The sequence below is a fragment of the Lutzomyia longipalpis genome, chromosome 2 (genome assembly GCF_024334085.1).
Source record: "Lutzomyia longipalpis isolate SR_M1_2022 chromosome 2, ASM2433408v1".
Taxonomy (NCBI): Eukaryota; Metazoa; Arthropoda; class Insecta; order Diptera; family Psychodidae; genus Lutzomyia; species Lutzomyia longipalpis.
Window position 1 is genome coordinate 6,693,429 of NC_074708.1, and position 24,946 is coordinate 6,718,374.

At 32.3% G+C, this 24,946-nt stretch overlaps 2 protein-coding genes across 4 annotated transcripts in view; one reads left to right on the forward strand and one right to left on the reverse strand.

The window, feature by feature from the left end:
• LOC129788921 (probable cytochrome P450 305a1) overlaps positions 1 to 24,946 on the forward strand; it is a 99,921-nt gene that overhangs the window by 41,754 nt on the left and 33,221 nt on the right. The window lies entirely within an intron of this gene.
• The window catches only part of LOC129788915 (protein spire), a 31,547-nt gene continuing 6,768 nt past the window's right edge, over positions 168 to 24,946 (reverse strand). The window contains exons 2-18 of one of the 3 annotated variants that reach the window (XM_055825341.1): positions 22,517 to 22,551; positions 18,101 to 18,218; positions 16,686 to 16,777; positions 14,498 to 14,615; positions 14,338 to 14,414; positions 13,843 to 13,973; positions 13,638 to 13,749; positions 13,032 to 13,146; positions 6,121 to 6,242; positions 5,033 to 5,183; positions 4,832 to 4,885; positions 3,336 to 3,682; positions 3,143 to 3,244; positions 2,843 to 3,031; positions 2,180 to 2,409; positions 1,916 to 2,101; positions 168 to 256 (exon numbers count right to left, since the gene is read on the reverse strand). In XM_055825341.1, the coding sequence (XP_055681316.1) occupies position 256; positions 1,916 to 2,101; positions 2,180 to 2,409; positions 2,843 to 3,031; positions 3,143 to 3,244; positions 3,336 to 3,682; positions 4,832 to 4,885; positions 5,033 to 5,183; positions 6,121 to 6,242; positions 13,032 to 13,146; positions 13,638 to 13,749; positions 13,843 to 13,973; positions 14,338 to 14,414; positions 14,498 to 14,615; positions 16,686 to 16,777; positions 18,101 to 18,218; positions 22,517 to 22,551 (2,180 nt within the window). In that variant the 3' untranslated portion in view covers positions 168 to 255. Of the gene's footprint in view, positions 257 to 1,177; positions 2,102 to 2,179; positions 2,410 to 2,842; positions 3,032 to 3,142; positions 3,245 to 3,335; positions 3,683 to 4,831; positions 4,886 to 5,032; positions 5,184 to 6,120; positions 6,243 to 13,031; positions 13,147 to 13,637; positions 13,750 to 13,842; positions 13,974 to 14,337; positions 14,415 to 14,497; positions 14,616 to 16,685; positions 16,778 to 18,100; positions 18,219 to 22,516; positions 22,552 to 24,946 lie in introns of those variants that run through there. The other 2 variants (XM_055825340.1, XM_055825342.1) reach the window with 2 other exon arrangements.

Below are 24,946 nucleotides of genomic sequence, written 5' to 3' on the forward strand. Positions count from 1 at the left end.
AAATTTTTATAGGAGAAATATTAGAAAATTTTGTTTAATTTTTGGTAAATTTTCTCTAATAGAATATCTTTTTTTCAATGCGATAGAAATAGAACGAACTAATCTTCGAAAACACTTTAATCTCAAGATTATGGACAGAATAAGTAGACAAAATGCTCAATACTTACCATATGAATGAATTTGTTCCACATTTCCCGATAATCCGATTGATTCCTCTCGTTGTTTCTATATTTATTTTTGAAATTCATTTTTAATTCTGAAAATTAAAAAAGAAAGATAAAAATTAATAAATCAAATAAAAAATTAATCATAATACAACAAAAAGAGCATAAAATAAAAATAAAATTAAATGTAAAAAATAAAGTGACCAGTTTTGCGAGCATCTTCTTCTATCTTCTATACATAAAGAAAGGTCTGTCTATAATTTCGTTCCTGTTCAGCTATGCATTTCTACACCGTTGGTCCGATCGCGATGAAATTTGGTACAGAGTCTACTGATACCAGGCGGTTTTCACCAACGACATTCATTTTCCCCCCAGAGCCCCCCTTCGTAGCGCCCCCATATAATTTTCATGCTTTTTTGACTACTTTTTGAATTTGGCGCCCTTTTTGGTACATTTTGTTGAAGAGAAAATGAGACGGATGCACGTCACTGATACTGTCTCCTTCACACTTTCAGTTTTTCGCAATTTTCTCGCGTTTTCCGCCGAATTTCTCGGCCGGAAGTAAGTTTTTGCAATCAGGAAGCGACGCCGCGTCGATTGGTAACAAAAATTCCAAAAGTTCGCGAAAATGCATTTCCAGAAAAAAAGTGCGTGTAAAATCCCCAACCGTCAAAATTTCGAATTTTTCAATTACAACCGTCAAAATTTCCGCGGGCTCCAAATTCCGCACGGAGGAGCTCCCCGAGGCTCCCAGAGCACCCGTAAGTCCCCAGGAGCCCAAAAAATGCGTTTTATGCCCACAAATTTGGGAAAAAACACGGAAATCACGAATTTTGTCGAAATGCAAAAAAAAAGTTCGTTTAGTTCAAATTTTAATATTTCAATGTGACACCTATCGGATGGATAGTGAATTTAAAAAAAAAGAGCGGGAAATTGTAATTTATCCAAATAAAAAAATTAACATTTATTTTACTGAACAACAAGATAAATAAATTGCAACAAGATTAAATTGAACCATTTGATTTATCTTTTAAATATGATTTATTAACTGACATTCTTATATATTCATTCATACTGAGAAAACTATATTTTTTAGTTATATTTTTTTTACATTTATCATATAACGATATGAAATTTAAATATATTCTTTTTCAATAAAATTAAATATTCCTACATTAGTCTTTCATTTTTGTGAATGCAAAGAAATTCAACATTCGTCAGTGAATAGGGGAAGGGGGAATAGAACATTTTGGATAATTTATTGTGCTCCTATTTTTTTGTAATTTATTCTTCATTTTATATCTCACACTCTTTGTTAAATAGTTTTTAATTTAATTTAATTTAATTTAATTTTTTAACATTAAAGCATTTTTTGCTTCCACATCATTCCTCATTTAACGAGAAAAGAAAACTTAATACTTTTCATTTTGCTATTCCTTTTATTGGAGATTGAAGAAAAAATGTTTTGAATGATGGGGAATGTTTATTTAGACATTTATTTCACCTCAAAATCTTCCATTTCTCTGTTTTTTTTAAGCTTTTTCTTAGTACCTTTTTTATGTGTTTTAATGGAATGATTTTTATTTCATTTAATAAATTTCAATAAAATGAATATGAAAATAATTCTCAATACTCTTTTGTAGCCTCTTAGAAAAAATATCGCAGGATACTCACTGGTTTTTTTTTATTAATGTTTTTACTTTTTGCAATGAATTATTTTGCGCATCTCAGACACAAAATATGTGATTTACCATCTCTTGTAGACGGGCGACAGATCAAGTGTTAAGTTCTTCAGCACAATATTCCTTGCTGTTGAGCGTGTCTGCCGAGATGATCGTATAATCTCGAGTACAAGACCACGGCAATCATTGCAAACGGCCATCAGTTCACCACGGAGGCCCTCCTTTTGTTCCGCCGTCAGCATTGTAAAGCGATTTCTGCGGAAAATATTCAAAGGAATTTTCAAAAGTATAAACTTTAAGCGGAAAATTTGAGTGAATTTTTGCAATGCAAACCTCCTGTCAAGCGTGCTGCTGTTGGAATGCGGCCTGGCTGGGCTCTGTGGTGGAAGACTTCGTGGTCCTTCCATGCTGCGTGACATAATGGAGGATGTTCGTGTCGATGAGATTGGATCCTTCAGTACCGATGGAACAGCAGTATCCACAACAATACTCGATCCAGGTGTACTTGACGTTGATCTCTGATGTTTTGGGGATGATGGAGCACTTCCAACTGTATTTCGAGTCTGAAATTTATTTAAATTTTGTTTGTTCTTTTTCTGGGTTTTATGTCCTTAATTAAAAAATTTTCTTCTTAGATTTTTTCTCATCTTTCAGTTAAATTTGATTTTTTTCTTTAAGGAATTCTCTCTGAATTTTTTTGATAAAATTCCTTCTCAAATTAATCCTTAATTTTAAGAGTTTATTTAAAATTTAAAGAAGTCATAAAGGGAGATTATTCAACCCGCAGGACACAAGGAAATGACCTCGTTGGAGCAAAAAAGAATTAAAGCAACGAGCCAAATTCTTCTTTTTGCCAATTGGGTGTAGCCCAAATTTTCTTGACAATATAACTCAATATTCAAGAGCAAAAAAAACTTAAATAGTTCCTTTAAATAGGATAATTTTATCAATAAAAAATTAAATTTAGTAAAGTATAAAAATGCAAGAAAAACTCACCTTTCTGTCTGACTCAGGCCGCAGTAAACGTTCCATTAGTGAACGTGGGAAGGACTCCATGTCCACACCAGATGTTCCATGACCAATGTGGCTGGGTGATGGAGCTCCGGAAGCAGTGGGACTGTTTACAAGTGAAGGTGAGAGAAGCATTACTGGAACATTTCTAAAATGTTCCGTTGGGATTCTCATCTGTTTCGGGAAAGAGAATGAAAGACAATTTTTATGAATTTTTCTTCCCACAATAAAATGCATGAAAAAGACAAATATTTTGCTTTGAGCAACGTTATTTTTTCATCTTACTTTGGAGTAGCATTTGGAACACACAGTTTTTTGACACAGCTTACAGAGAACACCCCATGGGCCAAAAATGCTAAAGCGTGTCTTTAAGCACAGGAAGCAGACCTTTAATGCAGCATAGAAGAGAAGAGAGATATCTTCAGCTATTTATGCTTTAGTTAATGGGAAAGAATTTCCCCTGGATTTTTCCTCTTACCTTTCGCTTCTCAACATCTTCTTTAATTTTCACCTCAACGGGCAAAAGTTCGAGATCGGCCTTCGTTATCACGGACCTGATATGCATAATTTCTTTAAGTGTAAGCGATAGACGATCACTAATCCCCTCCTTCCATTCCTTCTCATCCAGACTATTCTTCGACCATGCCTCCATTGAGGTGAGATTTTCCGTTGCAGTCGCCACCATGGATGGGTGCTCAGATTGTCGGGATTCCGGCCGTGATGGTGGCATTGATTGGCACTCCGGTACACCCTGATGGCATCCAACAATTGTATGCCGTCTCATTGACGCCCTCCGGGACTCACACTGTGTCGCCAAGTCGTAGGCTGGAAAAATATCAAAATTAACATTAGCAAAAAAACTCATCTTTAACAAAAAAAAAAACATTTTCACGAGAATTTTTGGCAATTCATGCATCCACAATGACTCACATTACATTGCAAAAAAATACTGAGACATCAGTTTCAGCACAAGCAATAAAAAAGAGAAAATAAAAATAAATACTCATGAAGCAGATAAATGTTAATAAAAATTATATTTTTAGCAAAATAACAAAAAAAAATTAGACTAATAGTATTCTTAAATAATCTTTGTGGAATTTTATGTTTTAATTTAATGAAAATGATGAATGAGAATAATTTCTAAAAATCATTTTGAAAGGAATATTTTTTTAAGAATTATGAATTTATTTTTTTAATTGATTCGAATTTTTCCAAAATTTAATTCAAAGATTTTTAGTAGGTACTGATTCGATCGTCTCAGTTAGTGATAAGAGTTCTAATAAAACTACTGAATGAATGTCTAGAAAACTAATTATATTCTAATTTTATTTGAATTATTTATCAAAGTGTCGAATAAAAAAATTAAAGAAGTTCAATTATGATTTCCAAGGTTTGTTAGATTAATATTTTGAGAAAAATTAAAATTTGTTTTATTTAACTGAATTCAAATTTAATTTTCTAATATTAAAGGAAGTTATGCACATTTAAAAAAAAATCTTAGAATTTAAAAGGATTCGATGTTATTATTTTCACCATACACTGTGCATAATATCCTTTAATTTCCATGTGGGAGCTAACTAAACCTTTTGTGAAGATTTGCATTGATTTAAGTAGTTGGTAAAAGGTTTATTATGTGCAAAATAAAGGCATATAAGTTCATTGTATTACCTATTTAATTAAACAACACTCTAGAAAAAAAATTCGCTGAAACTTTTAAAAATTAATGACTCAAAAAATTTTTGATTAAAAAAATATATTCTTTTAATTTATGCACATAAAGCAAACTTAGTAAAGCAAATTGCATTCAATTCATTGAAAGATTATATTATTTGATTGAAAAGAAAATGTATATTGTCAAGCAAAAATTAAAGGATAAGAAATTCTGTTTGATGTTTTCTTTTTTTTTAAATTACTTTTACAATATTTAGAGATAATAAAAAATTAATAAATTCAGAAATATTGAGTCTTATTTACATTCTAAAGCCGTGTCACAAAATCTGTGATATTCATCGTGAGTGATTGTGTTTCCTGAAACAATAACTTTATATGAATGTCTCTCTCTTGGCGATATCTTTTTTTTAATTTAATTTGTGAAGAGAATTTTTTGTAAAATGATGATTTAGCCCTTCTTAAAGAACTCAACAAAAACGTCAAGAGAAAAAAATTGTGATTTACTGGTCCTTCGAAGAACTGTGTTGACACTGTTGGGGTTATTCTCATTGTTGGCCGCTGATTCATCCCCCTTTCGGCTACCTCCCGATGAATTAGCATCACTCCGCAGTACAACACCATCCTCCTCACCCGATTGATAGCACAGATCCTCATCCTTTTGGCAAAAAAGATTTTTTTCATTAAAACGCAACAAAAAGAAACATTGCTTTTAAGATTTTATTTTCTGGTGAGAAAATTGTTCTTTTGATCAGAAGAATGTGATGTTCAGAAGAAGATTTGAATTTAGTCAGAATAAGCTTTTCTTGATTCAGAAGTATGTTCTATTTGCATCAGGAGAACGTTCAGTTTAATCAGAAGAATAAAGAAATGATCATAAAAACGATCTTAGAAATTTTTCTGATTAAAATTACAATTCTTACCAAAATAGATTGTTTCTCTGACCAAAAAAATAATTTTTTAAAAGAATAATAATTTTTCAAAACTTTCGCTCTCTCTTAAACAAAATTATCGCGAATCAAACAAAAAAATTCTTCGACATTTCTTCCTCTATCACTCCAACTATTAGAGTTTAATGTGATTTTTTTCTCCAAGTCACGATTGAAATTTTTTTAAAGTACCCAAAGCTATATATTCAACAAGCACGATGGCTCTAGGCAACTGCCGCAATTTTAAAGTATCTCTCTCTACAATTACTTCAAAATACTCAAACGTCTCTCTTGCTCTGAAGCTGGCAAAAGGTAAAGAGAGATTTTTGCACAATTGTGTCTGATCTCATTCAGAGAATGTGAAGTACAATTAAACCACATTTCTTGTGGAATACTATATTCCAATGAAGGTACACACAAAGATTGCGTAATACTAAAAATATTCTCATGTGAATTTCAAAACAAAGCTACGGGAGTCTCGCGGGGTCGTGCGATACATTTTAAATTGTGAAGACTGCACACACAAATTGCCCTGAGCTGGCGGAGATGTGTGGCCAAATTTGCATGTTGCGCTCTTTTGACTCGCGCAGAAACCACAAAAGGGGGTAATTAAGTGTGGTCATGGAGGTAATTAAGCAACAACAAAATAGGGCACATGGGAAATACCTGGAAAAGTGCAGGATCCACGGGAATTAACCTCTGTCTACTCGTACGAGGTGATGATGTGGTTTGTGAATCACAAGGAGTCTCACCCTTTTTAATATTCTCCATTTGACAGGAATTTATAACTGAAAAAAAAAGAAAAGAAAATTATTTAAATGCAAATTAGTCGAGAAAGGAAGTAAAAGAATGTTAAAGATATTGCGTAAGATCTGTGATCGTGTGCGATCACAATTAAGCTAAGAGATCTCTTGCAAATATACTACAGTGATGTTTCACTTAAAGAAATTTATTGGTCTTTAGGAATGTTTTGTATAACGAACAGGTTGAAAATCAAAAATATATTTGTGATTTTCGCTTCTTTTAAAATCGTTATAATGGAGCCTCACTGTATTAAACTTCCACACGGAATATCGAGAGATACCATTTATGCAATCACAAATCGCATTACGTCTGAAGAAGACTGTTTTTCCGATAAATATTAACATTTTTCTTTCTATATAATTTTCTGAGAGCGACTAAATCATACACTTGAATAAATTTTCATTTTGTATTAAGAAAAAGTCTTCTTCTTCCCCTCTAATTATCTCTCCAACCATCGCCTAAGCAAATCTATACACATTCTGCACATTTCCTCCACTTGTTTCTTTGCATTTTCTGACTCATCAGCAATTAAATTTATCTTTGTGAAAAAAAATGTACAATTACACTGTAAGTGAAACAAATTAAATAATAATGAAAAAATAAGTAGCATTATAGGACAAGCAAATGGTTTTTGAGGGAAAGAGGACTTGGTGGTGCTTGTAAAAAGAATCATTTAGCACTTAAATGATAACCATTTTGATCACGATAAATGATTTTTCGGTCTAAAACGCAGCACATGTTAGAGAAATATTTCACGTGTTTTTTACCTTCTTTTACTTAAAAATTTAAAATACAAGCTATTAATCATTGAAAGAGCTTTAAAACACGCGAATTAAGTATGTTTTTATCATGCACCTCGTCTCATCAAATTAATTATTATTATATACTCTGTATTTTATATGATAAACTACCCACCTCATTTGGGCGGAGATTTGTTGAATTTAATTAAAGCCCTGATAATTTTTTGAAAGTACATACATTTTTTTCCTAACAGAAATTTACCAGAGAAAAGACCAAAAAGACCTTTTTTATGCGAAAGCTCTTGATACATATTAAATGAGCTATGGTGGTGGTGGAGGATTAATTTATATACAATTTTTTTTAGGCAACGAAAACAGAGAGACAGTGAGCTCCCCTGAAATTCTATTTTTATCGATTTTTCACATCCGTATTTGGGCCACGTTTTTCCATCCCCTATGCTTTGGTCTAACCTCACAACCATATAGGGGAGGTTGCAAGTACATACTGATTTTCAGTCAGATATGAATAAAATATGGGAAGGAAATTTGGCAGAAAACGTTGGAGAGAAATTTCAAATTTTTCTTTATACCTGAACGTGGCTTTGGTGTAGGTGGATGACCTCGTGGAGCTGCCCTTGGGGGCTCCTGAGGACAATAAAGTGAATCTCTGGCTGCATCAACACCACATGGTGGAGCATCTGGAGAGCTTTTAGCCACGAGCATTTCTTTGGAGATTTATCACAAAATCACACAAAATTCGTGAGAAGAGAAAATTCAGCAAGAAAGCAACCCAAATGCGTCACTCCTTTGGGAAATAAGGAGCGGTATTGTCTCCACGCCTTGATATCACAATTTTCCCAAGTGGATTGGGGGAAAAATCATGCAATCACATTGACTACACACAGACCTTAATCCTTTGCTTTTTCTACGATTTCCCCACACAGCTTTAATTCAAACGAAACTCACACACACAATTTATCGATCTCAAAATGAGAAGTAATTTGCAAAGAGTTTAGTTTTTTTTTTTGGAGAAGAATTTAGCAGTAAGGCCACTTGAAATCCGACATTTTCACTTCATTTTCCTTTTATATATAGAGCACACACAGGAGAATACTATCGATCCGTAGATGCGCCGTCTGCACCCCATGTTTTAGGATAAAACAGCTGATTTAAACATATTCCTCTACAGAGATATCATATGCTATATCCCATATTCGTCTATGATATAACTGACACAATATATGCTCTCACAGGCTCAATTTGCACTTTATTGCCCCCCAAAGCAATGTTTTTTCTTTTCTTTGCAACAATTTCCACAAGAAAAGTCCCACGAAAATATATCGCGGAGCACATTAAAAAAAAAATAAAACAACTCAGCATCTAACGGATATTGAATTTAGTTCCACCAATTAATCCCACAAAATACGTGTGAGGTATCTGCGGAACAATAAATTGTTCCCAAAGAGACACCATGTGATGAATCTGCACAAGAAAAAAATTAGACTGTGGAGACAATGGACTTTTGAGGAGAATTCATAAGAAGAGAAGAAAAAATCAACCTCTTTAAGCACTTCGAATCTGTTCAAGGTATCAAGAGGAACTGAGTGTGGTAGCAACGACAACTGCTTATGGAACTCTCTCTTTTTTGCACTCACCTCTTTGGCCATTCACGTCTTGGAGTCGAATTCTCGCGACGGCGCGGAACCATCGCCCACAATCGCGGATAACATTTTGTCCGAAGATTTATTGAAAATTCAATTTGTACACGTTGCAGCCACCACAGAGACGGTTATTGCAACGTTTTATGTGAGAAAATATTTTCAGTTTGTATTTTAAATTTAAAATGCCAAACTGAAGACTTTTTTAGTGTAATAGATAAGGTTTTGGCTTAACAATTTCATCATTTTGAGTTCGAATCCAGGGTTTGAAATCTTTTTTTTTGCGGAAAATTTGTTCTTGATTTTTTTCAAAAGAAGATAGATTTTTAAAAATTCCTAGGCACAAATTTTATTCCAGAGTTTCCAATCTTACTGCGAAAAACTGTTTTGAGCCAAACATATCTCTAAACTTCAAGGAAAAATTTGATTTTTTTTGCATTTGAAACAACCTTTTGGTACATATCGATCAGGCTCATCGACAAACCTACGGGTACGGGATGACCCAAAAATCCATTCAGATTTGCTCTAAAATCAACAGGAGAGCCAGAAAATGCAAAAAAAAACTTTTTATGCTATAGGTACCTTCTTAGCGCAATTTATTTAAATGCTATTAATGACCTTCAAAAAGAAGTAAATGAAAATAAGGAAATACAAAACACATCCAACAACAATCTCTTTCAAATGAGACCTCCCAGTTTAATGCTCTTTAAAAATGATTTATGTGATTGTGTTGCATAAATTATTCTTTTAAATACCATACCGAAAAAAATCATGGGAAAATATTGCAAAATAAAATCAAAATCTTCCTACAAGATCTCTTTTTAAATGCTTCTAATTCATCTAGCTACTCATCTCTTTTTTTTCAATCTACATTTTGAGAAACACTTAAATCTCCATTAAGTGAAGAGAATGGTAAGTAGAACATGATGAAACACCATTTCACAAGATGTACGAAACAACAAATCATTATGCGTAGCGAAAAATGAATAGAATAGAAAATCTTTAAGATATGATGCTTCCAGGGGTAAAGAAAAAAAAACAAACTTTAAATGTTTTCAAGTCAAAAAAAAAATTGTCATGTCAGCAATGAAAGTATAAAATATTTATGAAAAAAATAACATACAAAGATTGGTAAAGATCTTTTGAAGATCTAGGTTATTTTGGCAGCATTTTGCCAAATCATCCTGCTCGTGTGTTTAGTAGAAAGTTATAAAACGCGGTGGAGAAAAAAGAAGATGCTCATTTTTGCATAAATAAATTAATAAAATTATTTGTTTTGTAACACCAAATTATTTGGCACAGTAAATTTTCTTTTATAATTTTTGTGCACAATAATCAGCAAATATAGGAAGCGAAATTTCATCATTGAATAATGTAATTGTTGGGAGACACGAAGAAAAAAAGTTCATCCATAAAAAACCATCAATTTTATGATGTTAAAGAAAATAACTTCTTCGATGAGACACACTTTCTCTCTGACATTAAATCGGCTAAACCTGCAGCTTTAACGTGCTTTTTTGCAAGCACACAAGAAGTGAATCTTTTATCATATCTCTTGGGGTTAAATTATACAAGAATAAAATTATAAATAACCTTTCATTTTTTTCTTTAACCACAATCACTTTTGCAACACACTACACACAACAATTGCTCTGCGCCACATTTAAAGTCAATGCTGTGCGCGCATAGCTTAAGAAGAGACCACCAACATAATCCAGCGGGAGCCACTATATAATCTTCTATGTGGCGCGGAGCAAAATCACAACTAAGAGCGATCCTAAAGCTGACAGCACTGCTGACCATACGACACAACACTGATCAACGAAGAAATATCAGCCACACCGCAGACACCTTTTTGTCACACTTTAGTAGATGCCATGAGAGGAAATAATTCTCCTTCTTTTCTTACAATATACTCACATTGGCGGAGAGAGAACCAGTTTCACAAACATTCCATTCACAGGAAAACATTATTGACCATGAGAGATTTTCACCGTCATGAGAATTTTTACAAAAATACATACTCGCTTAAATCCGCGGCTTTTGAGAGATAAACTGCAGTGAGAAATGGATTTTTTGGTCATTAATTAATGTTCCTCTCGATGATGCTACTCCCCGCGCATTTGCTTGAGATCAATCATCTCTCACAGAGTACCTAAAGCCAGGTTTTCTAGGTGAGAAACTAACTCCACCACATGTGAGTAAATGAAAGAGAATGTTTAGAAGGAAATTGAGGTCAATACACTATATATTACGATTGGAACAATGTGTGTATGATGTTTGCAAACAACATGATCATTTTTTCGTTTTGCAATTCCTTTTTCATCTTGTTCTAATTTTAATTGAACAAAATGAATATAAAGCTCAAAAAATTCAATACCTACATAATAATTTTCTTGAATTAAAAGAAACCTTCCAAAGAAATCTCAATTGCTACACAACTGAGTTTTTTTTCTTTGCATAAGCACATGTGTCGTGCAGAGATCGTTAGTAACTTTAGAAGAAACCACAAAAGAGTTCAAACAAACCACACCACAGAGATCATTTTTTTGCCTAGTCTTAGGCACTTTGATATAAAAGCTTTTTGAACTTTTCTTCATTTTCCCTCAACTTCTTCCACTACTGCACTTTCATCGACTTCCACAAATGACGAGGAGATGGGGAAAAAAACGAAGAATTGCAGACAAAAATGATCATCTCTCAACATTATCTAGCATCAATAAATCATTCCATAAGAGAGGATGGTTAGAGAATGTCACTGAACTGCAGACTTTGCTCACGCAGAGCTGCAATCTTCCTCTCTTATAATGAATTAATTAAACGACAGTCACATACCCTAAATATTGGCATCGAGATAATTTTAATTGAGGAATCTCCGCAAGATGGAAATTTAATAAATTCATTGACCTGAATTTTGCAACAAGTAGGTAATTATTTAAGAGCAAAATAATTACTTAACTCTTCATTTGAGTTAGTTTATTGATTCAATATTGATTTAAAGGAGAAAATAATTTGATCTTTCGTTTAGATAAAAGATTTTATAGGAAGAATGTATCAATTAAAGAATTTGATTTAGAAAGTTATTATCAGAAAGGGAGAAAATGTCCTGGAAGAAATTTATTTTCTTCGTATTAAAAAAAAACTTTATAGAAGGAACTTTCTTTTAAGTTCTTTAAAGAACCTTTTAATGGTCATATTGAAAGAGTCTGTTCAAAAAAAAATTCTTAGAATTTCTATTAAAAGTTGTTTGACTTGAAAGAAAATGAAATTCCTGATTGAATAGAAAATTCTTGGAAATGTTTTTCAAGACAGATTAAAAAATTCTCGAGAATGGAAAATATTAATAAACTTGATGAATTCAAAGAAAAATCTATTGTTTAGGACTGAAAAATTCTTCCCTTCTTCCTTGTTTTAAATTAAGTATTATGTACCTTTCTTAAACCTTTAATTCAAATATCTCTTTAGACATTTAAAGTTTCAGTGAAATTTAAATTTTAGAACTTTTCGAATACGAAATATGGATTATTAAAATGTTAATTTTTTATGTTAAAATTTATCGCATAAAAAATTCTTTTCTTCTCTAGAAACTTTTGATTTCTAAAAATTAATTTAAATTCAAAAACTTTTAAACAATTCTTTGTGATAAAAGCTCATAAGTTGAGCTTCTGTCGATGACATAGTTTCATTCTTTCTCCACTTTATATGCAAATCAAATTGATTTAAAGGAAGGAAATACTGCAGTTGTGCTTTTGCCATAAATTTCACAAAATTCTTGAGAAATTCTTGAAAAATTTTGTACAGAAAGCAAAAATATATTCAATTGCAGCTTCACTACTTTTGCCGCGTGACTGTACTCCTTTTTTTACGTATTGACATACACTGTAGTACATCATGTTGTGCTGAGAACAGAGAGGAGACAGACAAAAATGCAAACATGAAGAATATATCGCGTCGATGCAACCTGTTTCTGATGCCCCACAAAATTGATACCAAATGGTGCAGAAAGACCCCAATACCTTGAAGATTCAGCCATACCAAATTGACTTTCAATTGCATGTTTTGTGGGGGAAAGGTGAATCTCAACATTTGAGGTGTGGTATTATACATTTTGCATTCAACCTCACAATTTTGCCTCTTTTTTTGTCCCCTCCGCGAACTCTGCGTATATATCTCATATTATGTATGATTGACAGGCATTATGTTGAATGGGAATTTCTCATATATAGTAAAAAAAATCCTTCTCTCTTTCAGTGAGCTCCTTTTCATCATTATAATGCAATATTAAATGCAATAGCATGTCGTGTGTAAAGACAAAATTCAATTCTCAATGCTCGACAGTACATTAGAAAATGGGTTTTTGAAAAGAAACACTTACTTCTTGATTTATGTCGTGGAATTGGCTTCAGAACGCGACCTTTTCGTATTGAGTCCAAAAGTTGATCTCTCGGCGTTGGCTTTGCCTTAAGCGGTGGCAATTTCCTTTCAGAGGCCTGAAATATGTACACAGTACATGTAGTTTAATGTTGTGGAGTTCACAAAAAGACATAAAGTGAAAATTAGGGCATAAAAATTGGATTTTGTAATCCATGTGCAAATATTAGAAGAATTTTATTTGATTTGTGCCGTAATAAAAATAAAATTTGTCACACTTCCGCTCATCTTTGTAACATTGACGCAAAAATACTTTTTGTTCGTGTTTACCAAACTCTAATGATAGATCATTTTACTCAAAAAAAGACACCTATAATCGACCTTGCGAAGGTTTTCTATTTATCATTCCATTAGTCTCATTAGGTGACTTTGTGCCTTTTGTGTGTGATAACAGACAAAATAAACACGATTTTATTATTTTCTCACTCTCCCACGAAAAAGAATTGAGATAAGAATAGATTGAACGAAGAATATTTTCTTGATTTTCGTGAATTAATTATTTTTTCTTAATGCAAATATTTTCTCACCAAAAAAAGAAAAGGGAATTTACCTTTTTCAGTGGAGGCCTCGAACGAATAAATTCCAGAATAACCGCATGAGCATCCTTCTTAACACGCTGCGGAATGTCTCCATTCACCATCACCTTCCTCAAATTGTACTTTCTGTGTTTTTTTTATTAAGAAATTAAATTGAAATAAGATTTTTTTAAAGTTCTTTTCTTTAAAAATTAATTAGTTTTAATTAAATTTTCTTACCGGGATCGAATATCCTCCATCAGGATTTCATAGGGAGTCAATTCGTACTCAACAGGTGTTCGAGAAAAAGAACATTTCTTTAGTCTTACGCCTCTTCGAAGCTCATCAACAACTTGCATCCAAAATCGAGCCTTTTTTTCACAGAGAATAAAAGACAAAAATTACTTTTCAACGAATAACTTCCAACAACATAAAATTACATGCAAAACATAATAAAATTACTAGACTGAAGCGCTACAGTAATCTCCAAAAAACTTCTAATAGACATACTTGTAATGCCCTCCATATTCTAACGTCAGACTTTGTTAATTGGATGCACAAGAAAAATATGCAAAAATTATCAGAGAGAAGTTATTTTAAATTGCATAAATTTATCATTTTTTAAATATATAAATTTCCCATCATAAGACACGCCATCAAGTCATGAACTGTATGTAAGAATAATGACCTCCAACAAAAGCTTCATTTTTTTTGTATTCTATTCATAAATCTTACCCAATCATTGAAACCTAGCTTATCTAATTCCTGCTGTGAAGTCTCTGCATCAGCTTGTATTCGAAGAGCTTCAGCTTCTGCAAAAATAACAGATTTTAAGTGAATCTCCTCACCAGACGGAGAAGAAGAAAAAACCATCGCATGAAAATTTGAAAATTACCTCCTTGTAGTACTTTTTGCAGAAATATTCGTAATTCTAGACTTTCAGTGGCGAGTGCACGACATACGGCTTTGTAGTGATCATTGGGGTATGATGGTGAAACACGTTTTGAGCAGAGCTAAAGAAAGAAAGTTAAATAATAAGTCAAGACTCTATGTATGTAGTGAAAAATGGTATTCAATTTGAAGGAAATTCACATTTTATAGAGTATATTCACATCTCTTCTAATATGACAAGTGCAATATTGTATTGGAAAGTGCAAATGACATTACAAATGATTTGTTTAAAATTCCACTTGCAGGATAAATTTGCTTCTCACAACAAGTGGTTGCCCTGAAAGTTTTGCACAAATTGAACTTTCTTGATGTTTTCATCGGAAATTCCAATGAGATTTTAGGGCTTTCTTTTTCAATTCTAGGGATTAAGGGCACAAAAACTTAGCCTGGGATACTCAATATAATTAAAATTAATTTCTTTAAAGTATCTGCCAATTTCTAAAAGACATCACATGACTCCCCTAATCACGTAATGAATAATCTTATTAGAAAAATAATAGTTTGCAATTTAAATCGTTCTATTCCGTATTCATACAAAAAATTAATGAAGCAATAATTGAGCTTCTTTTAGTGACTTCTCAAGATGACTTGAAGAAGGTCTCAAAACAAATGAAACAACCATTAACATGCATTTCAATTCCTGGGTGCACATTCATTTGGGCTTCCTTCTCGTGTAAAGTAAAACCAAATGGCAAAAAGATGCCCATTAAGAAACGTGAATAAATTACATTTTGTAATTCAACTTCGTCCAACGTGGAGATTTTTATCAAAAATTTTAAATAAAATCATCCAACTTGCTCCACACATGAAAGTCTATATCTTGTGTGAGAAGAGATATATCCTACATATGTACATATATGGGGAGAGACCCTTTTGGACGGCGTTGCAATGAATTTGCAGTTCTCTCTATAAATGGTATTAAGATTATTCAGCCACATTTCACACAGAGAGCACCCAATGTGTTGGCTCGAAAAATTGCTCGTGAAAAAAGTGAATAAAGTCGGTGGAAAGGAAAAATAAATATAAAATTGGGCTTGTCCGCAATGTGGGATGGTTCTAAATGCATAAAAACGATTATTATGCAATAACAGCTATTCACATGTTTGTCTTACTCATAGAACACCCGGCATGAAATTCACTAGTTTTACCCCGAAAAGAGACTCTCTTTCAACGCCTCTGTATTCTTTTTTGCAAATCAATGAGCTTCAATCTCGCGGCTCGCAGTTTAATGCATATCACACCTTATTTCGCAAACGAGCTGTTTTTTTCACCTTCTTTCCTCTCCGCGCATTTTGTCTCTTTTTGTGGCACATAAAACAACATAAATCAGTTAATGTGTCAGAAAGACTCGGTGAGGGATTACCGGCGCCAAGCAATTGTTTAGATTCTTTGAAATATTAATTGCACATCGATGATTGAAATCAAGCGCCGCAAGTGCGCAGGTTTTGATTTAATGAAAAAAAAATAAGCAACTAATAAAGTACAAGATGTAAGACAAAATATTCGGTGTGATTTCATTTATATCGTTAACAAACTTCCTCATATTTTCTTGAGCGCGCACGTTATTGTTATAAAGGTGTGGAAAATAGTCTGTCTATTACTTCAAGGTCCATTGTGAATTCAGAGACACTCTGCGAATATTTCCCTCCTTCTCGCATTTTTTCCCTCACACCTCCCAGAAAACTTACCCAAAATACTTTGTTTACTCTTTCGCTTTTGTAATCACTCACACTGTCTAATATTTATATTACAATTTTTTTTTTCGTGGATGAATACCGGAGAGTGATTTCAATTAAGGCAACAAACATAATACAAAAGTTTAACACGCGGGATTAAGCGCTTTTTTAGACTATAAGTGAAGACACAGTGCGGAATTTTTTAAACTTCCTTTCCAATTTATTAAAAACTTTCGCCCGCAATGGAAATTAATAATTTTATAATAAAAATTGAGGGAGAGAAATCTCATATCGAGACATTTTAATGCAAGAACAATTAATATCTCGCATGGATTGGAGTATTAAACGATCAACTGCTGAGACTGTCATTTACAAATTGATTAAAATATTATGCAAAAAGGCTCTCTTATTTATTGCACACACACAAAACAGTTATATACTTAGGTAGGTACTCACTTCCAGTACATGATCCATTTCTTTGGTTTCCATAAATTTCTCTCCTTCCACGGCATCTTCGGAATCCCTTTCAATGCCCTCATCGTCCACATCTGAACAGGAAGAAAACAAACAAATAAATAAAAATATTAAAAAAAATATATTTGAAATAAAATCAAATAATTAAATTAATAATGCGGTAAAACGTTTAATTACAGCTATTTGAAGAAATCATTTAATACGTAGTTAAATATATACGAATTGGTTGCTATAATATTTATTTTATCAATAAAGTAGAAGGAACATTTTATGAAAGAAATTAATATTTAGCGACCAAATTGAGTTTCCCGTTAAATTTAAAATTATTATGATTGAATTTTTACAAAAAATATTTATTTATTGATAATTTTGTTTATTTACTTTCGAAGTCAATCTGTTACTAACCCCGTACTGACCTAAGTAAATTTTGCAATCATTATGATTTATTCCACTTGCAAAGTCAAGTGTTTTTAGAGATAAATTTTTAATAGATCAATAGGAAGATAATAATTTACAAAATATTTATTTTTACGATTCCTTTCTGATTAAATCTTTTAGAATTCATAAAGAAAAAAATTAGTTGTTGAGTATGAGTCATTTCTGGTGTGAAAAAAAATCTGTTCGTGCCTTCCAAGAAGGGTCTCACAATAAAGGAAGAAGTTGATCTCATTTGTAATAAATTTTAAACAATTTGTCATTACGCTAATTATGTCAAGATTTTAGTTAAAAAGTCATGCACAGTCGTACATCATATACATGTATATATGAATGTATATATGCTTTATATGTCATTTGAACAACTTTATCTCCATGTGAAGACATTGCGAGATAATACACATTTTTTTTTATCTTCCAACTCTCACACATTATATTTTAATTGTAACATCATTCTCAGTCTCCTCTCATGTGCTTTGTGTAGTTTACTGACTGCGAGAGCAAACAGAGAGCTGTAGGTATTTGATTTTGGACTGAAGGCAGACGAACTTGCGTTATATGCACCTTCTTTCCCCCAACATCTTACAAAAGAATAAAATGTTTGTGTTGTGAGATAGAAGAAAAAGGTACAGAATCACGCACAATGAAAAACTTATTTGAGAATAGCGATGATTTTCATATAAAAGAATTAAAAACTAACTGAATATGTTCGTTAGGGGAGGGCGGGGCTAATAAAGTCACTTAAGGGTTTAGAAAAAGCCTAAAATATCATATTTCCTAGCTAGATAGAACAAAATGATCTGAGAAAGAGTTGTAGAGCAGTAAATTTCCTAAAGAAATGAGCTAAACATTTCGCTTCATCCATTTGGGAAATATGATATTTTGAGCTTTTTCTAAACCCTTAAGTGACTTTATTAGCCCCGCCCTCCCCTATATTTTTTTTTTATAAAAGTTGAATATACCTTCGTAAGTCATCACATTTATAAGTTGATCAAGTTCTGGTGAAATAACACACTCCTCATCTGCTGAGAAATTATAATCGAGAGCTTTGTAGACAATGCAACCAATTCTCTGAAGAACCTGCCAAAAGAAAAAAAGAAATATTTAACATTTTTTTTTACTTCAAATAAAATCATTGATGTAATAATTTCAGCGGTTATTCACTCATAAACTAATATTTATTTTAGAGCTTTCATGTGATGAATGGGCATTCATGGAAAAAAGGCAAAATACACATCACTATTGCCCCCTTGAAAACTCCTCACACACACTCTCTCTCTCTTTCTCCACTTCTAATTCCCATTTGTATATAATTTCTTTTATCGAATATAGCTAATATAAAAAAAATACGAAATTCTCTCTCATTTGCCATTTTAATTCTAATTTCCCATTTCATGCCATTTTTCAGCATTTGCATTCCATTCATTTTGATAGTGAAAGAAAAAAAACACGAAACATTCACCAAATTCTATATACTACAAATTCACTATCTAGACTCTTTGATTAATCTTCTCTTCAATTAAGTGGTACAATTGTGCGTTTAATCAAACGTAAAGTCGGACAATGAACAAATTTGTTGGATTTTATGCCCAAATGATCACATTATTTTCATGTTGCAGCAAATGGGAGTTTCACCTTTTCAGGTGTTACTTTTACACACTACATAACATTCAACAGTTCAACTGCGAGGGTTGCAAATGTCTGTCAAAATGTCCAAAATATTTCTAACAAAATAATATAGGTAATATACGGTATGTTGAACAACATTTTTGATTTTATTATTTCGAAACATTAAAGTGCTACAATGTTTAGCTTTTAAGAGAAAAATTGGAATTTTTTTTTATATATAATTCTTGCTTACTGTACAGTGTACAGGGGGGGTCAACAGTGTCAATATTTGAATCTTTCTACCCCTTAAAAATCAAGTAAAATTGCCCCACACTTCCCTATAATTTATAGCATTAACATAAGACGCATAAGACAGTTTGAAAAGAAGAAGTAAATTATTAAAATTAATTAGAAATACCTTCTGGATAACTTAATGTATGTCAGACAATTCAAAAAAATATACATATATACCGATAACCCAGTGGGTATAATAAATGAGGAATTTTCCTTTGAAAAGTCTTCAATATTCTTTCAAAAGAAAATACTTATCAATCCGCCTTCTCGCGTAATGCATTCACCATAGATATGTGTATTAAAGTAACAGTGCGCTGAAATTGCAGAAAAGGAAGAATAGCTATTGTAGGGAGATGACTTTGAAAGACAAACCGTGACATGATGTTTAGGGGGGAAAAATTGTTAAGATGGTAGAATAAATTACATTTCTGCTTTGCTAGGTATGTTATATATAGCATTATTCATTTTTTTTTATTTTTATGAAATTATGTCTGTGAACAATTTTAATTCGATTTATCAAAACACCTTCCTAAAGAGAGAAACAATTTGAAAATACTATGGGAAGTGCGCACATTTCTCTCTCTTCTCATCTATGAAAAGCACGCCGTATCTTTAATGGAAGACAAATCTCTTCAGTAACCATTTTGAGTGAGAGACAACATTGTCTTTCTATGTAGAAGAATAATTTTTCATATGAATCTCTCCATATGCTATTTAGGTCATCGCACTAACAGCAGTTATGATAGTTATCTCTTTACAATTTCTCCTTCCTCTTCTTGTGTGTTGTCTCTCTAAATCTCTATGTTGCCAATATACTCCCTCTCACCATCAAGTTATGCACTTTAAGGAAAAATCTCTTCTCACAAAATGGAAATATATGTAGGTACATGTGATGATGAATATAAAGTGGGTATACACATTTTGAATCACATGTGAAATACAAAATGCAATTTATTCCTTTTTGTTAAAAATAAAAAAAAATCAGTAATATTGCGCGATATTTCATGAATCTCCTGCCTCATGAATCTCTGGTGTTTCAGCAAGCAAAACAAAATTTCTTTTCTGCATTTTGCACTATTATGTAAAATTCTTTCAAGCGCCAAATTCACCTAAAAAAAGTTTCATCATCTACGGCAGCTCCTGGCCACACTAATTCCATGACAAAAGTCATTGCGAGATTCGGAGAATGGCGAGCAAAATGCTTTTACTGAAGAATTTGTGCTTTTGGCAGATCATGTGGCATACATATTTGCCCATTACACATTCGCGCGGGGGTCAAAGAAATCATTTATAAAGTATTGCTGATTTTTTTTGAAAGACACCAAATTATTCCATCGTGGTGATATACATTCCATATATAGCTGTGTATTCAGTCTGAATATATACATAACAAAACATTTAAATAAAACCTCACATTCGAATTGTAATAAATGGCAAACACAATACACGCTCATGGGTTATAGAATAAAACGCTGAAGAAGAGATTTCACAATAATTAGCAGTCTGAGCATGAATATGCTGTAAGCTTATCACCCATTCAAATCGTCCCATGCGGTATTGCGTTGAACACGTAACTGAATCAATCAGATCTTATTCCTCCACACTTCTTTCCTTTTTTTTTCAAGATATATAAAATGACGACAATTTTATTATCACTTTCACGTGATGAGGAATCAGAAGAAGGGAAATCACATGCGCTACTACTCTTTTACCAAAGCTCGCACACCAACCTTTCATTTTCAATAAATAAATCCAACCGCAATGTGATCAGACCTTAATTAAACTGCAGCAAAATCACTTCAATTGGAATATTTTCTTGTATAATTTGTATGGAAATTGCAGAAAATTAAAATGAGATTTACTCCTTCAAAAAAAATCAAGATTATACTCTTTCTTTTATTTCTCGTAATGCGAGAGATATGTATTTGAAAGACTTTCATTCAAGACGAAGGTTATAATTTAATCATTTAGAAATCTTAATTTGCGAAAAATGCGTTCTTAAATAACTTAAATTGATTAAAAAATGTTTTAAAAAAAGGGTCTAACGTAATAAAATAATTTTAATGGAACATTTTTCAGAGTAAGTTCAAAGATCGAAGCATAAAAATATTTTTTTTTCTCAGAAAAAAAATACTTTAGTGTAAATTCAATTAATCTATCTTTTGGTTTCCTATTTCATTCAAGTTTATCTATTGTTTGTTAGAGATTAAATAACAAAGAAACTTAATCTAAAACACATAATCTATCGATTTGACAAAAAAAACGTTGCTAATTATCGCGAAAACTTCATGAATCGACGTAAAAGTTTTGGGAAAAAAATAGTCCAAAAAACACTGGAAAAATTTGAAAGGTATTTATGCGTAGAATATTCTTGAATAAGGAACTAATTCATTAAACACAAAAAAGAATCATCGATACTGTTTTTTCGTACTCTACTAAAAATCAAACATGATAAGATAGTAGGAAAATGTCTTGGAAAAAGATTGATATGCCTTGTCTCTTTTGTTCTGTACCTGGTTGGCTAAATAAAATAAAATACGTGCGAGGTGGTTCGCATTTTAATTAAAGTGTATCGAAGTTTTGTGCGTCTCTTTTTCTTTTCAACGTCCATGTTTGCCCACATAATGTGCGGTAAAACAATGCCAATTAGTACCGCGCGTAGCCTCAATCTTTTGGGGGGAATATTTTTGTGTGTTTTACCACCTTGTTAAGATACCTAAATTTTGAACTTTTAGCCAAAATCATGAAAGATGAAAGAATGAAAAAAAAGCATCTTAGAAGATGGAATTAAAACAAATTAGAGAATGAAAAATGTCTTCTCGTCTTTCAAGACATTCTATACCGCATGGCGATTAAATTTATAAAACGATAGATATGCGACATAATTATTCGTATTAATGTGCATGGTATCATTTATCACAAACATGAGGGAACATCGAACCACACACACAGGTTCTCCTCCTTTTTCGCCTTCTTCTCTATGCGATATTTTCTTATTACATTCCTCGCGATGTTTTCAGAATTAAATGACACACGTTTTATTTAATCTGAAAACACCCGCTGATATAAGAAATTATAAATAATTCTTGTTCTTTTTTCCTACTTCTTTTAATTACTCACTCCTCAATTTTCATGCATATTTAAATCATTTCAATATATAAGAGGTTTTACGTGGTGTACTCCAACTGACACAGCATTGAAGAAATTGATTGACTATGTAACAAAAAAAAGAACTTAATGGTACATTCAATTTGCTGCTTTTTGTGGGAATAATACCGAATGTTGCAGCAATACCCCGCGAGATTGCCAATTAATTTTTCATGCAATAATGATGTGTTTTTGTCACTCTAAATCTATTTATGTTTTTTGCCGCATAATACATTACAGTGAGGTCTCACTGTACAGCTTGAATTAATTCAAAGAACTGAACTAAAATAAATTAATTACTAAATAAATAAAAATAAAGGACAACGTACCTTCTTTTGTGATGTCACCACGTATTTTCTCACGTCTGCAATAGAGAAGAAGAAAAAAATAAAACATTAGAGTGATATATTTTACCATAAACAATACCCTCATTTACAAAATAAAGGATGTTCGGTGTACCAGTCAAAAATAAATACATTTTGGACATTTCCCATTCGTGAAAAGAGTTTAATAATAAAAAGGCATGAAACGTGAATCCGTAAGAAATAAAAAAAAACCATTCTCGTGTTCATGAAAATAATGGACCTTATTAATATGCGGCTCGTTTCGCATATACTATATCAATGCCCCCTCTAGAATTTTGAACTGTGAGTCTACAAAAAAATGCTAATTAATTTCACTCTCCATGAGCATAAAATTCTCGCAATCAGATACTTTTTTGGCGAAGATTTTATGCTAAAGAGAATAATAAAAGAATTTTTGTGGAAATTACCTGTGTGAAAAAATATATATGAGACCTTGAACTAGGATTATTAATTTCGATGACCTTAATGGTTAGTTTAGCAACAAAACATGGAAGGAGTGAGTGTTTGCATTTCACCTGACTTGAGGGGAGTTTATAAATAAATTCTGGCTTTTAAATCCAGTACCGTGAAATAAAAAAAAAGAATCTGACATCCGCACATTCTGATCTCTTAAATGTACCTAACGTACGATGTACGTACAATCATCGAGGGAGAGAGAAAGAGTTAAACAACCAATGTCAAGTTCACTGCAAAAACAATACATCAAATGATTTTAATTGAGAAAACTCCCGTGAAGATAAACCCAGTCGGTGGATAAGCGATGTATATAGGCTCAAATACAGAAAAAAAGGTAATACAAAAAAGAAGGTCAACATGAAATACCTCCTCGTATAAGACACGCCACTTTGCTTGATCTTTTTTTTTTTGGGCACCAAGAAAGCCATATGCTTTGAGAGAAGTCTCTTGCAGTCTAATCATTCGCGCTTGATTTACACCGGATCTAAATCGATTTGTTTCAAACGGTTGTCTTTTCTTTTTTCTACCCCATTCTTTTCTCTATATTAGATTATTTTCATTAGGAGGAAAAATTGCCAAGACATTCAGATACAGTTCAATGCGTAACTTATTCACAATAACACTCCTTTTGCAGCAAAAAAGTTTCTCAATTGTTCGTCTCTTCGTCCGATACAAGTTCAACTTCATTTCATATAAAATATCTACATATATGTATGTTGTGCTATGTACATTTCTACCATTGCCAGAGAGCGTCCAAATGAATGCACATGTACATTTAGTAGATGAAGTAAAAAAAAATCCCTGTCAGCTTACAAGTTCTTTTGCACTTCAGTGAATAAACACGTCCAACATGCCAGCAACATTTCCCATGCTTAATATTTTATAGAAACTTATATATATGTGGAACTCTTTTTCCATCCATTGGGGAGCAGCAATAGATTGGCCATTGAATGTGATATGATATGTAGCAGTGCTAAATTAAACCTAATCTATTTGGTTAAAGGTATAAGTTTATTTTAAACATAGAGAGAGAGAAACCCGCTAAAGGTGCAAAATGTCAAGCATACACACACGATTCTTACTTTAATTGGCCACTCCAAGTCTATTCATTCATCTTCTCTCATATAGAGTTAGTTTTATACCCATTAGGTAAGAAGGAAAAGAAAGCGAACCTCATGATGTCCCACATGGCCGTGACTTTGGAATGTATTCGGTCTTTCTCCTTCATCTCATCATGAGAATTTCGCAAAAGATTCAATGGACAATTGTGTGGCCAAAAATTAATGCACATCTTTCACCTAGAATACCGCATTAATGAGAACATTCCTTTTAAAAATAAGGCCACTGGAAATTACTTTGAATTTATTCTCTCTCTATCTCTCTTTCTCTCGAGAAAATATAGGGAAAAGCTCTATGTGGTTATTTTAGAAATAACAACACACAAAAGCCCCAAAGTTCAATACAAAAGTCAATGTTAATCAGCAAAAACATTAAAAATTCTTATTTACAATATTATTGGGGGCGGATACTTTTTATCTTCAAAGGAGTCTATTCACGAGACTACTTTTTGAGTATGATCTCATTGGAAGATATGCGCCAGACATGGAAAATTTGTGGGAAATTCAGTAGGTACTTTAAAGTCCCCGCGTAAAGCCTAATTAATGGATTTTTATTATCAATGTTTGATTTAAATATCACGCATATTAGAAGCAAATGCTTGATGAATAAAGATTGTAGGAAAAATCAAGACATAACTTGAGATAAAAAAAATCATTATTCAAAAAAGAAAAATGAAGATTTAAAGAAAATTCCAGCTAAATAATGATTCTTCAACGTTCATCAGAAGTACATAATTCTTATCAAATCTTTTAAAAATAATTCTTCAAAAGAAGTAAAAAAATAATATTTCTGCATAAAGATTTTCTATCAGATTCCAGC